This window comes from Ascidiella aspersa, chromosome 1 (genome assembly GCF_963924565.1).
Source record: "Ascidiella aspersa chromosome 1, kaAscAspe10.2, whole genome shotgun sequence".
NCBI lineage: Eukaryota > Metazoa > Chordata > Ascidiacea > Phlebobranchia > Ascidiidae > Ascidiella > Ascidiella aspersa.
This window is the reverse complement of record NC_139447.1, coordinates 15,088,206-15,107,150: the sequence shown is the minus strand read 5'-3', so window position 1 is coordinate 15,107,150 and position 18,945 is coordinate 15,088,206. Positions and strand designations below refer to the sequence as shown.

At 35.8% G+C, this 18,945-nt stretch overlaps 1 protein-coding gene across 1 annotated transcript; it reads right to left on the bottom strand.

Moving 5' to 3' along the window:
- Nucleotides 1–5,002: 5,002 nt before the first annotated feature.
- LOC146167986 (uncharacterized) lies at nucleotides 5,003–13,328 on the bottom strand. Its single transcript, XM_083386187.1, has 11 exons — nucleotides 13,198–13,328; nucleotides 13,018–13,124; nucleotides 12,816–12,924; nucleotides 12,657–12,758; nucleotides 12,386–12,507; nucleotides 12,202–12,318; nucleotides 11,947–12,087; nucleotides 11,708–11,810; nucleotides 11,623–11,635; nucleotides 5,726–5,847; nucleotides 5,003–5,585 (listed from the first exon to the last, which is right to left on the bottom strand). The coding sequence occupies exons 1-11, from the start codon at nucleotides 13,326–13,328 to the stop codon at nucleotides 5,003–5,005; spliced, it is 1,650 nt and encodes a 549-aa protein (XP_083242313.1).
- Between the last annotated feature and the right edge of the window lie 5,617 nt (nucleotides 13,329–18,945).

Below are 18,945 nucleotides of genomic sequence, written 5' to 3'. Positions count from 1 at the left end.
CTCAGATGCAATAGAAATATTCTAACTTAAACAGCTATTCCTAGCTAATGTTGCTAGAGGTTGGCCCGTCTACGGCACAGTTTACAAAGTCGTAGGCCTACTAATGTTGACATAGCCTAAACTCCGAGCACCAGACAATGTGCACTATAGGCAGTGGTGGGATTCAGCCGGTTCGCACCGGTTCTATAGAACCAATACCTATACAATACATGCCTGGACACGACTGAGATTCGTCAAAAATGCTTCTGCCGTGTTACGCTTCACTGAATTTACCACGCCTCGTTGATTTCTTAGCGCTCTTGGCCTCTTCGTCAAACCAAAGAGATTATAACCATGAGGACAAACTCTCACTTTTGCCTTTTTTCTTTTGCGTTTAAGCAATGCATTCTACTTTCGACAGCCGTTACGGTCTGATTCACAATAAGAAAAACATCATCTTTCCCATTTAAGCCTGTTATAAAAATGTACGCTTTTGGCGTAATTTGTTGTTTAATGACCCCTAGTCCTAATTTAAACCGTTTTCTGTTTACAAAATTGACTTGGTAGGACAGGCAAGGTTATCACAAGTTGCGTGACACTTTCTTAGGATCCTACTGTACTTTTTTGGAAGGCGTGTTACTCTTAAAATGTACGCGATTGAGCTATGTCGTTGATTTCGGGGCTCTTTCCATTTGGTACGTAGAAAGTAACGCAAAAAACGGTCTACAAATGCCGCATAACGCAACGCACATCATTATTTTATTAATAATAATAATGCTCTACCAGCCCAAACTCAAACCCGCACCGTAACCTGTTGCCGTATGCGGTATTTGTTGACCGTTTTTTGCGTTACTTTCTACGTTAAGATTTGTGTGAGGAGTTGGCGTATAAATTAAATTAATATCACTTAGTTTGTTGTTAACCTCAAGGTGCCGAACTCATTAAACTTAACTGTATGGCGGTGTTAATTGTTAGCTTCTTAATGTTTAATGTAAATGATATAGGTATTTTGCGTTGTACACTGTACACTACAGAGCCTATTACAGAAAAAGAAACTTTTGGTAAACCAAACCCTTAAATGAATTGGCTTTAGTGTATAAATTTTAGTAAAAATTGTAGAATTCCAAATTTGATAAGTGCGCCGCAAATCAAAATTCTTTTTTGAGGGCGTCGCAAAAAAGGTTGCGAACCACTGCCTTACATTACTATTGGAATAAATACAAATGTATCTATTTCTATACTACTGTTTAAGATCCCAAATTTAGCGGTGGGGCGCAGTAGTGCTATGCAGCTTGCGAACAATTTTTTGAAGTGCAAATTTTGTCTGCCCCTTGGTGGTAATTCCAGCTTTTCTTACATAAAGTAAGTTGGAGTAATATTTGGTTGTATACCAATTTAATTTAAATAAAAAAATTTGCTCTGCTTGGTAAATGGTAACAGCCGTTGTTCATTTAGGAAATGTTCTTTACGCAAACATATCCTTATCCTAAAGAATACTTTCCATACAGTAATTTTTCTTTAGTATGCCAGTGTTCAGTGCGCAAAATAAATTTATGCTGTACTGCTGCTCTAAATAGTCTTCTATATACTTGTTCCAGTGTTACAAATTAAGACACATTGAAATTGATACCATAAACTGAAAATTAATACCAAATTCTTTGAAAACATCGTTCAAACAAAAAATTTTTGCACCTCAGTTTGCTGTGTGTAATATTTAACTAGCAAATATTATTGGTGGTGTGCTGTTTGTGCGAGTGAAGAAAGCAATTAGCATTTGTAGTTACATTTAAAAAAGGTAGTTACATTTGAAATCAGTAGTTACCAAATGTCACTGAATTCAGTTAATAATTTTGCAAATTATATTATAGTCAAGTGGGGTAAAAAAAACAATTTTAGCTAACTTTGGTGCTAAACTTTTATTTTTAGTGACAGAAGTTTAGTTTTTCTTTCTAATTGTGCTGATGGGACTACCTTTCTAACTATGTAAGGGATTTTTGATTTTAGTTTGAAATAAATAAAATATTTGACAAAATCCATTGTTTTTTTTTACCCTGATAAAGGTACAAAAAAAAACAATGTCGGGGTAAAAAAAAACAATAGCACATTACTATTATTTATGCTAAGTTGTAGTCACCGGTTTGACTCTAAATTAAGTACATGGACTGAGGATACCTTTTCAAAGTCACAAAAATATATATTTTTTTAACTTTATTGTAACAAACACGTCATGTGAAAAATAATTTTGCTATAAAATTATTTTAGGCCAAACTTGCAGCAGTTGGAATATATTTGATTGCTCAGTATTGGAGTATGTTATTTTAATGTTAAACTTCTCCACTTGGTTTATTTTTATAGAACTTGCTCGTATTTACTAGTTAAACTATAATAAGAACACATATTCGTCTATAACTGTGATTTAGCCATTCTGGGATTATGTTGGACATTGCTTAAAGACATATCAACAGTACACTGGCAAAATAAAAAAATAGTCAGTCTATTCCTCAAAGATACAACTGTGGTGGTGTGGTCCGATTAATGAGTCTTCATTTATATAATTGCCAAGATGAATCGACCACACTCCTACAAGATTTGAGATGGCCTGTCTTCGTGAGGCCATTCAGGTCCAATTCTTTCCTTTAGTTCAGATACATGAACAGTCAATTTTGCTGTCTTAGTAAAAGCTGTAAAAGCCTCCTCTGCACTAGGCAGTACTGGGTGATACTGGTTCAGTCACAAAAGCACTCAAGTTTGCTGTCTGAGTAGAAGCTATATAAGCCTCTATCTCTCTCCCTCTCTTTTCGATTCATATTGATTGAACACGCTATTTATAGACGAGAATCAGTTAAGAAAATTTCTGCGATAAAGAAAGATTTACGTCATTAATTCTTATAATACTTAACAAAATATCACGTGATAACAAGGCGTGGTCTAAACCTTTTTCTCTCGACTCTTATAGACGGAAATAATATTTTTGTCCAAATATGGCTTGAACAAAAGCGCTTCGATCTACATTGTGACGTAACTGGCGTTCGATTCTAAAATAATGGATTGTTGACAATAAGGCGAATTTCAAAACAAAGCGCTCACATTAAACGGATATACGTAACATCACATTCAGCTCTGACGCATAAAAATTGGTGTAACAAGGCATTCGTTGCAAGAAATCTACGTAACGGAATTTTACCGAAAACTTTCCGCTTATCGTTTGCACATTGGCTGCAAGGAGTGACGTAAACATTACATATGGTTACAAAGAATTTAGGCCATAGATTTTTACTGAAAATTTTCCGTTACGACACATCGATTAAAAAACAAAAATTCTCTGTGTAAACACAATATGACAAAATGGCTTCTACAAATATTCCCACGCTAGATTTTGGAACAGCTTGCATATTAAAAGCTGGTTATTTGTTTGTGAAATGTGTGTGGACACGTGGACGCGAAAATTGTTCGATCACATAACGCATTTGCGCAATTGTTTTAGTCAGATTCCTGATTCCTCGAGAAAGTTTTCTCTTTGGTGCCTGAATTAGCAACCGAGGACTTTGATGTCAGCGTTCGCTGAGTTGCTCGAAATTGTTGTGTGCTTGACACACCATTGCATTGCTGTGGATTGAGCTTTTCAGGCGATCTGTGCGGCAGCAGGGGAAACTCCCTGTTTGGTGCGTTGTAATTTTGACGTCACCGGAAAGCCATTCATTGTGCGCTGCGCTGTGCTGTGACCTTTCGCTGTCCAACGTGCTTTTGTATTCTGAAAAATGCGAAATATTTTTCGGCAGATGTGTGTTCGTATGTCTGGAACATTTTTATTGCAACACTTCAAACTTAGGTTATTAACATTTTGGTTATAGACACACATATTTTCTATACTTATATATATATATAGGCGCGACAGGTTACACTTAAAGTTTGAGACAATTAATTACTGCAATATATATTTACTCACGTTACACATCTTTTGCAATTCAATACAATTTTAAATTTTATTGATTTTTAACATTGAGCAACATTTCCTTAAAAATTTGCATTTTTTTTTTTAGTTTGCACAATTCGTTCAATGTAAGTTTTAAAATAACGACGCATCACAAGAAAATACGCTTTGAAGTTGCTGCTTATTCACTATTGCTTTCAACAAAAGGCAGGAAATGGGGTGTTCCTAAAGTTGTGATTTGAAAGCTAATGTTTCGCGTGTGGATAAATCATTATGCTTGATACGAGATGTTTAAACTCGTGTGTAGACGCGGCTGCGTGATGAGAGAAAAACAGACAAAAACCCAAAACGTACCAAATGTTTAAAAGAATTCGGAAATTTAACACAAAATTATTTCGTGCACAACAAAATTAAATCATGATTCACAAGTTTAACGCGTTGATTTCAAACTATTGAGCTCCAAGCACAAAAATTAAGCTCCTTTAACATTTATCAAAATATCGTGCGATCGACGTTTAAGCTTAGACTTCATAGATATAGACTATACATAATTTGCGAAATGCGATACATAATGGTTTAATAAAAAGTCGCATTAAAGCAATTTACAGACCTTTCAGTCGATATTTTTACTTATTATATATATAATTTTGTTTTTATTTTAAAAGTATAACAGATTTTTCACCTGATAAACTAGGCAGAATCAGTTATTGTGAAATCCATAATTCCGTTTCGTTTTCCATGATTCCAAACAGTGGTGATGTCTTTATCGGCAACGCTTGTTTGTATTTCGTGTTTCGAATTCCAAGCAAATGCTTTGCTGACGCTATGGAGCGTCTCTTCACGTATCTTTCGATGAGATTAATTTCTTCTAAAGCTGGCTTCTTGCAAGTTCCAAACATGACAGTTTTTAGGCGGCCGTTTGTAGGTGGTCCATACAGATTAAGGCACATATTTTTTCTTTGAGCTTCGTTTCTTCAGTCTTCTTGGGAAAGTAGTTTGCAGGTGGTTCGTTCCTCACACGCGGGCATCAATTTGTGGAGGGTATGGGTCCGATAATGAGTTTGCAGGTGGTTCGTTCCTCACTCGCGGGCATCAATTTGTAGAAACAAGACTTGTTACAAGACGTAATGGAACACTAAGGAATATTCTTAATGCCAAGAACGTCTCTGTTAAGACCTTGCCTTCAATAGATGTTGGAGTATGACTTGATCGCCACACGAACACGTCTCCTGGTTCGTTGTTGGCTTGCAGAGAATGCACAGCCACAATTCCAAGATTGTCTATATTGCTGATATGCCGGAATTCTCTGATGCTAGGAATAGCAAAATGGTCAAAGGCCGTCCTCTTGATAATGGCCTCAAAAGATCCGTTTTGAAGTCTGATTTGTTGGGTAGTTACTGCACGAGCTTTGAAATAAGAATCGACAAAAGGGCAAGATTCCTGATTTTCAAGTAGCCGATCGGAAGCAACTTGCTCTCTTGATGTGCCTGCACTAAACGGGACGTGGATTCGCCACGAAGGTCTTGGAGCTGGCGGGAGATACAGTTCGTAAGAATCTTCGGATTCCGGGGAACGTTCGTGGCTATTTCTTCTGTAATTGTTTCTTCTTTCCGATGGATATCTTCTTATTGGTTGTGATCTTCTGCTTGATGGTGATCTAGATCTTATGGGCGATCTGGATCCTGAAATTCGTCTAATCAAAGGTGGAGTTCTTGGACCTCGAGATGGCTTGCTCAATTGTATTTTCGCTGTATGATTAGCAGCTGCTGAAGTAGATGCTTGAAGTCTATCAAGATTAACGAAGGGTTTACGTACCTTCTGGACAGGAGAATTTCTGCTTGAATCTGAGCTTGCAGAACTGATTGGCGAGAACTCTGGTTCTCGGCGTACAAACCCTGTTCTGTCCGCTTGCTGCGGTTCGGGTGAGTAGCCTCTATCTGGTTCAGTCACAAAAGCACTCGAGTTTGCTGTCTGAGTAGTAGCTATAAAAAGCCTCTATCTCTCTCCCTCTCTCTCTCTCTCTGAACACGCTATTTATAGACGAGAATCAGTTAAGAAAATTTCTGCGATAAAGAAAGATTTACGTCATCAATTCTTATAATACTTAACAAAATATCACGTGATAACAAGGCGTGGTCTAAACCTTTTTCTCTCGACTCTTATAGACGGAAATAATATTTTTGTCCAAATATGGCTTGAACAAAAGCGCTTCGATCTACATTGTGACGTAACTGGCGTTCGATTCTAAAATAATGGATTGTTGACAATAAGGCGAATTTCAAAACAAAGCGCTCACATTAAACGGATATACGTAACATCACATACAGCTCTGACGCATAAAAATTGGTGTAACAAGGCATTCGTTGCAAACTCTAGCAAGAGATATCGGCAATCGAATTTAAACAAAAACTTTCATGACGCAACATTAAGGCGATAAAACAAAGAATTAATTTGATGTGCTGACGTGTTGCGACACAACAAATCTCTGGTAAGATTATTGTGACAATGAGATCATAGTGTAATGCAAACCATTATAGAGTATTTATTTTACTTATAAACAAAACTTTAAACTGCCATCTGTCCATGGGTAAAGTTTAGGCCTATCTAGTTTAGGGCTACCCAAACTTTTCAGTCTGTGACTGCTTTTATTGTATTAAAATTTTTGACCCACTAGGTTTAACATTTTAAAACATAACATTTCTCGATGTCTGCTTTGGCATGTATTTATTGAAGTAATGTGCATTACATAATTTGCCATTAACATACCAAACAAAAAAAATAACAATTTTATAAATTTAGCACTTTGTATAAAATTTAACTCCATGAGCAACCCCCAGTTTGGAAAGCCCTGGTCTAGTTATACAAAACTTCCGAGTACTTTTACCAATGTTTTGTTTGTGACTTACTGGCATATTTTAAGTATTTATTTATTTAAAATCTTTTTCTATTTTAGTATGTTACACTATTTTTCTATTATACAGGTTGGAAAACTGATCGGGAACCTCCACTTAAAAAGTTCTGGTCACAGACTGAGCAGATTAAAGAGTAAAACACAATAAATTCCTTCAAATTTTCCACCCTTTTACCATTTGTTGTGCTGCAAGAAGCCTATTAATTAATGTGAAACTTTATTCTCTTGTGGATAACATATGACACTGCTTTACACAAATTCCTACTGGCAATTGTTTTGGGCTTTTGATTTTGGGGTGGTCCAAGGTTGCACAATATTTCTTACATATTCTTTACGGGCCACAAAGCAGGCTACATGCAGGCCAGGAGCGGATAAACGATTTTCGTTAGGTCGGAGCATGAAGGGGTTTACAGATGACGGCACAAAGCATTGTCAAAAAGTAACTGTCGAAAGATATATAAACTGCACAAACTTTCTGCTATCACCAAATTGTGCACAAATAAAATCGAGCGATACTAATCAGACTGGCAGAATGGTGCGCTCCAAACACGCAAAATTGCATATTTGACAACACTTAATTTCGAAAAAGACTGCATTTATAAGTGAACACAAATATAACTTGCATTGCAAAACAGCCATTTTAGAAAGTTCCATATAGGACGCACTGCGACTTTCAAACCTGTCTGACACATACAAAAAATTAGGCTTTTTTTGCCAAGTTATAGTGAACTGGTTTATTTAATAGTGTAATCGCAAAAATGTAACCCTAACCAAACCATTGCAGTATGCTTACTGATTGTTGGTCACTTATATTTCTTTAAAATAAACCCTGTACGCATTACGATAATTTAACAGTGCATCGCGGGCCACAAACAATGATGTTGGGCCTGGGTTTTGGACCACCCTGTCTTAAGTAATCAATTCTTGTTAAAAGTGTCATTATTTTCCTACTTCTTTGGTAATATGCAAACTCAGGCAAGCAAAACAAAATAATGTTTATTTAAAATTTATTTGGTTAAACATGGCAGGAATCAGTCAATTTAAGAAATGAATAAAGTTCTTGATTGACACCAGATTCCAGAGTCCATTTCAGTATTGTACTCTTTTGTGTAGTACCTGGTCAACAGCGTCTGTAAGAACACAATTTATCAACCAATATATTACAAATGTTTTTTATAATTTTATTAAATTATCTCTCTTTGCACTGATATATTATATTTATATTTCCAAGTGTGTATTACATAGTAAACGTTTTGTTTTATATGAATAAAATATTTATAAATTTTTACTTTTTCGTCAAAAGAGTTGTTGAGTCATTACTTATTCTGAATAAATTATAGACTGTAAAAATATAGTGACTTAATTTAGAGTAAATAAAAAATTCCACACAGAACTAGGTAGCATATTGTACAGGTTTGAAATCAGGACTGTGGAGTCTGCCTCGAAGAGTCGGTTTGTTTTGCTGGAGTCAGGCTCGGGACTCGAGTAAGACCATGTAAAACTACCCAACTCCCAAGTCTGACATGCGCAGTAAACTAATATGATCGCCAACTGAAAATTGTAAAGGTGGAATATAGCATGTGGTGGAATATTTTCCAACCATGTATTATGAATGAATGAATTATATGACACCCCTATAAGTGTATAGCTGAATATCCATTGTTAAACAGGCTTTAGTCAGGGCCAGACTCGGGACTCAATGAAATGCCACATTTAACCGGAGTCGGACTCGGGTTATTTTTAACCGACTCCGCAGCCCTGTTTGAAATAGATATTTTTTGTCATTTTCAATGTAAGTTTGCGAAAAGTATTTTTTACCTTCAGTGCTTCTCATCTCTTTTCTCCCTAATAGCTGATAACAAAAGTTTGGAGCTTAACTGCTGGAGGATGTAGTTGAATGAATATCAAAGCCCATGTATAGAAATAGGTGACATCTTGTAAACAGCTTAAATATATATCTTTATTCAGTTTAAACTTGATTGGATAACTGGCAGTAAAATAATAAAGGTTATTATTACATTTAATTTCAACAGATTACAAAGCTGCATAATCTGGTGCTTTCCTTTTTCAATGAACAATATTACACACCAAGTTTGTGTTCACCGAACCCTATCCAGTACCAAAATGTGTAATGTTAATATTCCTTAACACCAAAAATAAAGAATAATTGAATATATTACAAGATCCCTACTCTAATTTTCTTTAAGTTTTTTACTGTAATGCTAAAATAAACGAAACTGGGGCAATAAAAATAACTTTAAGCAATATTGTAATATTTTGTTTATTGTACTATAAAAGCAAACACAAAAAGATGTACCAAAAGGCTTACTAGTAATAATAAAAAATGTAAATTCCTTTCCGGCACCCCGGTTTGGAACCACTGGTCTACTCTACAGAAACGCGTTGTACGCTTCCGCAGTCATTAACTTGACGACGTTGGCGCGCCAACGAGTGTGTTAACCATATTATATACCGGTAGTACTTATGGTTAACTGATATTGTATGCCCTACGGACATTTTTAAGTGTGTTTACACGAAACTCGGCAATGAAAGTTTGACACCTAATTCAAACATAACTTTTAACCTGTCAGAAATTTCGAACCTTAATATATATAAGCCGGTTGCTCCAAAATTTAAGCTCACCAACATGCAAGTCAAACCCAGTTGTTTACGTTTTACTATTATGCACTAGAGCGGAACGTTGTCGAAAGTAGAACAATGGGCTACGTCACAGTTTGTCCTCATGGTTATAATCTCTTTGGTCAAACCAACCAGACGAAAAGTATATATGCGAATCGTGTAAAAAATCCTTTTGTACATCACGAGGTCGTCAGTCTCATATCAATAGACTGCATATTGTTTCGGAATGCGACGCCATCACTATTGATAAATTAATGTCTCTTTGGAAAATTGCTGAAGAAAAATGTAAAATATACATTTCTTCATTAATATTAGAAGATTTCGAGTTAACTTTGGATAGTGTATTGCAAATTTATAATCAAAATATAAAAATGGAGGATTTTAGCCAAAATTTTATGTTGACGGTTCACAATCAAAACTTAAATACCAGGTCAGTGCTGATAGAGCTTTTTCCAGCTTTGTTGAAGAAAAAGGGCAAAAATTGCACTGATTTTGAAAAACAACATGCTTCCATCAATGATACTGAAAGAGATATTTGCTACTACATAGGGGGGAGAGTTCTACGTTCCCTGTATTACAAAACGGGCGAGGTTTTAATACTGCAACTAAAAGGAGAAAATCCCAGCAGTGTTAAAAATCTTTGGGGTATAAATGAAGTTGCAAAAAATATTTTTCTGCAGTCTGAATTAAATGTAAAATCAGTACTTCAACAGGAATCTGCACGTGAACTTGATCCTGCATTGATTGCCGAAGAAGTTTTGCTTTCACAGAAAAAGTTAATTGAAAAATGGGTTCAAGACTTGCCAGTGGATGTCAACCAAACGCATTACTATGTGTTTTCAATTTTGTCTAATATTATTAAAAAATATGTCCGGACTAGAGGGCATTCATATGCCACCCACTTTACACAACTGTTTCACAGAGCCCAAGTGTTCAGGGTGCATCATTTCGTCAACAGTTGGCTTCTTCATCAAAATCTACAGTTTGATAATTTCAAGCTACATAACTGCTTTCATAGCAACAGCCAAGAGTAACCAGTTTAATTTTCCATAGTTTCCGAATTTGCCTATGGAGCTATGGGTTTCAGTTCTGGAATATAAAAAAATTGAAAACCTGGACAAAGGGCGACTCCTTGACGATGGGGTCCAGGCTTATTTACCAAGTTCGCCCGGCAAACAACCTGGTTTAAAGTTTATTATGCTCTTCAATAAAACAAAGGTGAATAACATGAATAAAAGTATATAAAACACAAAAAATGTATATATGTCATGGCGTGCAACATAAATCGGTTTGTAGCCCACCTCTATAGGGTGGGAAGGAAAAACAAAGCTAGGTCCTTATCATTTTGAACCTACTACTTGTGTTATAAATATTTGAATTACACCATACTTCCCTCAGAAATTACATTGCCAAATACTGAACGTTTCAAGCCCCTTGTTACATTCAGTGCATGAGCCCGTTGGCTAAATTCCCTTAAATTTGGATTTAAATTACAACCACCCTGTTGCCGCACCTGTCCGAAAAACGCCTCCAAGACATCCTGGGATAGACGTCTCAGAATAACATATTTGGCACCACTAGACAAAATAATTTTTGTAATAGCAACTAAGGATTTCGCAGTGAAAATCAACCCATTTTTTGTTGCATGGGAAATCTTCATTTTTTCTTTTTCTGGTGCCGTAAAACTTTCTCCATTCTGTTTTTTTCTTGCTTCCACGACTCTGTCCCATTCCTGAAAATAACTTATAAAATCCTGCTCCAACCACTTTAGTCTCCAGTCATTAACATCACAGAATGGTGCTTTTAAAGGGTTGCCTTTTCCTGTACTGGAGTTGCAGATATCAAAGAAATCATTTATGAGTTGGCAAAACTTAGAAAGTGCCTCGTCACCTTTCTGTTTCAGGGCTGCAGCAACAGACCCTGACAACACCTGAGCAGCCAGATTAACCTTCATTTTGTCAAATCCATTGGGATACATGTGCCGTACTGTTAACTTGTGGAGCATCGTTAAGCACTCAGCACCAGGTTCACAGTTGTTATGATAAAGTGACAAAAGTGATGACCAGGTTAAATAGCCACTATTCCATAGGAGCTTGGATCCCGAACGACTGTTACATAGGTTGTTTCTTGCGGTTTTAATCAAGTGACTTGGGTCACTCACGAAGAATAAAGTCCTACAAAGCATAAAATGTTTTATAAAACTTTATAATCATAACGACAGAACTCTTAGATAACTCAATACTCACTTATGTGGTTCAACTGGGTTCGGAGCACAGTGTGGAATTGGGCTTCCATCTGGTAATGCTGCCAGCATGCAAAACATTTTTCTGTTCATCTGACACCCATCACCTACATTAGTTTCTCAAAAGTATTTATTTGCAATATATATGAAATTAATTAAAATAACATGCTGTATGATAATATTTAACCAACATGTAAACCTGAATTTTACAATTATTAAACTTTTAATAAATGTAGGACATACCAATAAGTGCCAAACAACGAAGGTTAGAAATATGGAACAGAAGACTAATTGCTTGCATCACAAGCGACAACAATTCTTGTCCATTGGCAGTTGTCGTGGCAAAATGTCCCAACAGCACAGAAATGTTTGAGTTAGTTATACCTAAAATATAAAACTAGGTGCAATTTGTTTTTAGAAATATGAAAAATGACAGTAATTTTAGACATTAAACCGATTACTGTAGTCTTTTAAACCATACAAACAAAGACATTTTACCTTTAACATAAATTCCTAAAGCATTGCTCGCTAACGATTGATTTTCCAATGTTAGGTTGCTGCCCAGATCAACAAATCCCAAAAATTTTGATGATGAGGCTTGAAATACCAATTCCTCTAAAATTAAACTTTTACCATTCATATTTTGTAAAACCGAATTTACCACCTTGATAATTTTACTTACCACGAATTTTCATCTCATCAACAATAAGCATCACTTGATGGCTGTGGTCATCAATATCGCCTGGTAGATTTAGATTTTTCAAAATGTCATGATCAAATCCAACATTTGGCCGTGTGGCATTTCTTTTAACACATAACAAATAAATTAATAAATATCTATACATCTATAAATATATGTATATCCACTTTTATATGTCCATATAGCAACAGTTAAAATATATATATATATACAGTATATCTCACTCATCTGAAAATGAAAATCAGTTGTTTACCTATATCTGCGGAGTGTTCTTGAAGATGGAAGAACAAGAATGTCAGTTTCCTGGAGCATTTGATATGCTTTTGGTCCTTTAGCATAGAGAAGTAAACAATACCTGTAAACATGTAACCATTATTTTATTTTTAAATAAAAACCCAGCAGCAAAACTTACTTTATTAAATCAGGATGATATCGATTGGTTTTTCTACTTTGGTGATTAAGAGAAAGTTGTTGTTTCCAAAATTCTTCATAGAAAGGCGAAATTCCTTTTTTTCCTTTAACTATAATATTCCAAGTATAATTTTATATATATATATATATATATATATATACATAGGATATCCAAAAGCTGTAAGTGTGAATTACAAACTGACCTTCTTGCATACAACTTTGGATATCAAAAGATTGATTATCGTCCAGTAGTATGTGTTTGCTTTGATCCTTTAGTAGCTCCGAAATTTGATTTTGCAGGTTTGCAATGCTAAAATATTTTTCAATTAACATATAATCAATACTACGATCACATTTATTGATTTTAATATTTTATTTTTCACCTTTCATTTTTATCCTTTATGGTGTTTTTTACACGTTGTGGTAGTGAACGAGCATCTACTTTGCGAAGGGGAATACCTTCAACTTTGGCAACATACCTCTGCTTTTGTTGCAGTCTTTTTTTGTTTGTCATTGATACCATCACACATTTTGGACAAAATCCAGCAAAAAATAGTTCACACTGCAATGACCTAGATTTGATGAAGTTTACAAATACATTACTATACCAATATATTTTTAGTAGTTTTTTGGCAAAAAATATAATCTTTTTATGAGCTGATTATCTCTATTTAAAACTTCCAAAAATTTTACATTTATTTTCATATATATATATATTATATCCTGTTCTAACTGGCTTCTTCTAACAAAATGTAATGTTCTTAACCTTAATATTAATCTATATTTAGAACTCTCAATAGGGATGTCTGATACTTGATATTTAATACCGATACCCAGTATTTCGAGCAAAAAGAATCGCGATCTGATCTGTTACCCAATATGGCTGTTAAGCACAAATGAACTGGTATCGGATCGGCACCGATACCAACGGGTGAGTACCGACACTATCACATCAGCTATAGGCTACGATCCTATATTATCGGACATACCAACTCTCAAATAATCCTGTAAGTGCTTAATATTTAAATAACAGTAAACTCAAATTCCTGACTAATTATGCATATACCAATTTTATCTGTTCTGGGGTAAATAAAATAAAAAGGTTTGAACATATTATCTAAATACTATATTTTACAAAAGTTCTGTATAAAACACCTAACAGCCAATGTTACTGATTGAAGAGGTTTGCAGTGATCAAACGCTTGACTTGATTTTGTTACAATATGTGAAGCTGTCATATTGCTATCTTCTCCATCTGCTAACACAGACACTCCTCCACAAATTGGTAGGTTCGAAATAAAATTTAAAAGATCTCTTACAGATTTGGACCTAACGTTATACTCAAAAATTTCTTTAGAGAGGCCAGACCATCCAAAGTAGTGCACATCTAATTGAAAATTTTCATTAACAAATATTTTATATTTTTGTTGATCGAATTCAGAGACGTGGGAAATGCAAATTTGTGAGAAATCTTTTGCATGTATTTTCCATGTATCACTTTTTGAAACAAGACATTTAGCTTGTTTTAGAAATGAACTAAAAGTTTTAAAGACAATAGAATTTTCTGGATTTCGTGGAGTGGGTGGTCTGCGAGCTACCTTTGTACTGGCTGCTAACTTCACTGGCATGTTTAATGTTGGAATTGATCCAAATTTTAACGTATCTCGTTTCTGTCCTGTAGATAAATAATAATTTATGTTTTTTAAGTAAACTAACATAATGACTATTTCTAAAATACACAAACTTTTCCAATCCAGGAATACAATACAGGTGTAGAATAGTTAAGAAATTGTTTAAACTAACCATGAATAAACTGGTCTGCTTTAAAATGACGACCACATATCTTTACTACATCTCGTTTATATAAATCCCCAATTGCTTTGTCAGCCCTGAGGCCAAGAATAATTTTTTCCAAATCATTTGCCCACTTGAGTTTGTCGCCTGAACAGAATCTTTTTGCTGGCACATGGTAAAGTTGGTCGGGATATTTACCATCACAATCAGGAATACAGCAATGTTTACTCATTTTTAACTAGTCTATGAAAATAGGAACAAAAGTTACTTTGACCAAGGTAGTGAAATCTTGCTCAAGGTTTACAAATACTGGACCAGTAAATAAAAGTCATTGTTAAAGGTAAGTAGGTCTACATGTACACATGTAAGAAGAAGTTTGTTTTCGCCGACGACCAGTCTGTACTGCAAAGCACTTTACGCAAAAATCACCGAGATCTCCTGTGCACACAACTTGCCTAAAAAAATTTTGGGCATGCGTTTGCCACACCATACAGACTGGGCCAACGAAATCTCGTTACTGTTGTATTACTTTGCCCACAATCCAAATAAAAAGTAACTATATTGTAATTTTTTCGTTCGTGTCGAAACAATGTAAATATTTTGGTCTTTACCTAACTTTATAAACTGCAATCCTAATAAACATATTACAAAATCTAATGAATCTCGCAGACTACAACCAACGTTAATTGTTGCTTTTGGTAAATTCAGTCAAGCGTGAGACGGCAGACTCAAATATACAACAAATAATACAGCTACAATGGGCGGGGGAATTCCCGTGTCCATGCCTGTGATATAAGCCTTGATAGAACCGTCTCGCGGAATATCAGCGAACCGGTTAGCACAGTAGTTCTCAACCTTTTTTCTTTTGTGGCCCATTTTCGTTGCACAAAAATTCTGTGGCCCAATTAATTTTTTGAATGGACAAACTACAAAAGGTTTAGGAACAAAAAATAGCGGAGCATATGTTAAAACAGATTAATTATTTATTCAACCAATAAGTTTACGTTTAATATACATTCCAAGCCATTATTTCTGTAAAATTAGGTATAGTGACACAAATGGAACTGAATTCTTCAATAAATCTAGCTTTTCAAATTGGTCTGTGGCCCACCTAAAAAGTTTCCATGGCCCACCAGTGAGCCATGGCCCACTGGTTGAGAACCGCTGGGTCAGCATTACTGGTTACTGTCAGTGAATTTTTGCATCTTATTCCTTACATTGATTTTTGAGATCCAAGTAGCTCACGTGTTTGTTTTTAACAAAATGTACAATGGTCAAGGTCGCACGTAACAGTCATACATTTTATTAATTTTTATAATTGTAGCAATTTTCTATTTGTGGTTGTTTGTCTGAAAATGTAGTTGTTGCGTCAGAAGTACAAACCATCTTGTTCTTACAGCTACTTTAATTATTTCTCGGAAAATATGACTTTTGTAACAGAACCGGTTGAACTATATGACTTTTGTGATAGAACCGGCTGACAAAAAATTTGAATCCTACCACTGACTATAGGTAGCAATTATTAACTTGAATTGACTGAGTAAATTCACAAGACATTAAAAAATGTGTAATATTTTCCGATTTATGGAAAAAATCTTGATCATGCGAATTCAGAAAAACATATTCGAATTGGTAGTAACATGAAAATTAGGACTCGTTTAACGAAACTCGCATTATGCAAAATGTTGTGTGATTTGCGGTACTTGTCATTTTCTTTAGCTAAACATCAGTTTACCGACATAATTATTTGAGAAACGCCATCTATTTCAAATAGGGTTGTTTATGCTGTCACAATTACGAATTATGCGAAGATGAATTGCAGACGAAGAATTCGACTGAGTACAAATATATAGGCCAAAATAGAATACCGTTTTACTTCATTAGGAATTTTGCTAAAAACTTATGTTCGTGACCATTTGGGCACGCATTGGAAAGAAGAAGTCGCCAGGGTCTTTAAGAACGGCAACGAGTCCAGCAGGCTGGTAATATTCTAAGCCCCATAGCAATACATGATATTTTGAATTTTAGTTACTTGGCAAAAAAGTATATCCATCTATCTATGTTCATTGCAGCTTTAGGCATAAAAGTGCTGTTTTCATCCTATCCACCATTTTTTTGTTAATATTTATTCACGACCAAATCGCAATTTATTCTCATAGGAATGTGAACAGCACATATTCCTGCACTAATTGGTTATTTTTTGCATATCCTATGCTTTTCAGAGAGTAAAGTTCAAGTAGCCTACACTACAAGGATCGTTCCGACTAAAGAGTAGGCCTGTTAGACTAATTCAAAATTAGCCAATTTGTTCCGACTGAGAGACTAAAATGCCGTTGTACAAAGTAGCACTTTAAAAGTAGATTAGAACTCTAATTAGAAAACACCAGCGATAACAAATCAAATTAGAATTAAAGTTAGTCGCATTTTGATCGAATTCAGTGGTTCGCAGCTTATTGTTGTCGCGACCCCCTTTCCAGTTTCACATTTCCAGATAGATTGTTTCCATAGATGGCAAGAATTTTCGGATTTACGCCAAAAGTATGCATATGTGACTAAAGTTACAGGTTAAAACTTATAGTTTATGGGCCACATGCGGCCCGCGACATCATTGTTCGTGGCCCTCGAAGCCCTGTTGAATTATTGTAATGCGTAGCCTATAGGTGAGGGTTTATAATCATCAGCAAGCATACTGCAATAGTTTGGGTATGATTGGGCCTACATATTTCCGGTTAGCGTACACCATTAAATAAACCACTTTACTATAGCTTATCAAGTTCGGATTCAGGAGCATGGGCGCCCGCACGGGGGGAGGCAAGGGGGGGCACTTGCCCCCCCTGGAATTTCAAAATGCGATTATTAGTATTATTTATAAGTGTAATATGTATTACTTAAGAAGTTTAAAAATATTATACATTATCCATTGCCCCCAGTGGCGTATCCAGGGGGGCGGGGGTTCTTACCCCCTTTTTGTAAGTGATATTATCGTTTTTTGTTCGTTGTCATCGTAACAAATTGTTCAAAGCGGCGTGCTTTTTAAGTAATTGGGTCACGCGTCTTAATATTATGCGAAACCAAAATCGAGCGCAAAACGCCGTTTTTCGTCTTTTGTTTGGTCGACCGTAAACGCTGGAAGTTTTTCTCTTTCGTTATTTGTTTAGGTTGACTGATTAGCAAGTGTGTATTCGACAGTTGACAACGCTAAGTCAAACCTTCTTTCTTTTTTTCTCGCTAAAAAACGTCGAGTTATACGCAGTATGTTGCTCGCCATTCGGTCTCTGCCCTAATATCCGATGTTCGTGTAACACCGACATTTGTTTAACTGAAGCAGATTCTTTAAAGGAGGTATAATGGTGACTGTCGTGCGCGTTTCAAAATCTCCATTTTTAAGTAATGATGGTTAACGCAAAATTATGCTCTTTAAGCATACTCTAAGACCACATGCTAAGTGTGCAATGGACACAACTTATTTCCCCTCAACCGCAGCTTGTAATTTAGCTGACTTTCACACAGCTCGGCGCAGATGTTGCGCTAATCGTGGCATAATAACACCCGGAAAAAATGATCTTCGTTTAGTATTGCAGGTGGTGAAAGACGTGCTTGTAATTAAGCGCTCGTTCCGTTCATGGAACTTGAAAACTGCGCTGCTGATGGTCGAATTATGTGTGATTCTACCACAATTAATCACACATATTTCACGGTCTTGCTGGTTTGTTTTTTTTGCTTGAAGTTAACGATTGCACACCGTGATTTCGCAGCTGGCGCCTGACAGGATTGTCGATGACGCACGTGGTCGCTTTTGCTGGACGTATTTGGCTGTTTCTGATTAGTTTTTTTCTCACGTCTGGATATCACCATTCTATGACGTCATACTGTCACTGTTTTATGACGTCATTATTCAATAACGTCAGACGAAAAATAGGGTAATTCCCTAAGCTGAAAATTCCGGACCCACTTTTTTATTTTCTGGTTACGCCCCTGATTGCCCCCCTGGAAAAATTTCTGCGGGCGCCCCTGTTCAGGAGGTATAGCAATTGGCAAGAACGCCCATTTTTTGGTACCGGCATGTGTTAGACCGGTTTGAAAGTCACAGTACGCCCTATACTGTTTTGCTAAAATATATCGCGCTTCTGTAAAGTATTGTTTTACAACTATGACTAAAGGCTGGCGCCCTGGCCCTTTTCATGGTGCAATTTCGGCCAAATTGATCTAGATAAAAAACATTCATACTCTTATAAATGCAGCCTTCTTCTATAAACTAACTTTTTGTCAAATCGGCTACCAATTTTTTCGCGCATCCCGCCACCACATTTCCTGTCTCATTATATCACTCGATTTCA

What these genes read in the sequence shown, in the direction of transcription:
- LOC146167986 (XM_083386187.1), bottom strand. Translation starts at nt 13,328, where the DNA reads ATGACAAACAAAAAAAGACTGCAACAAAAGCAGAGGTATGTTGCCAAA. An exon ending in CCAAAGTTGTATGCAAGAAG is followed by an intron (nt 12,925 to 13,017) that starts GTCAGTTTGTAA and finishes GGAATATTATAG; the next exon opens with TTAAAGGAAAAAAAGGAATT. An exon ending in TTTAGGAATTTATGTTAAAG is followed by an intron (nt 12,088 to 12,201) that starts GTAAAATGTCTT and finishes TTTATATTTTAG; the next exon opens with GTATAACTAACTCAAACATT.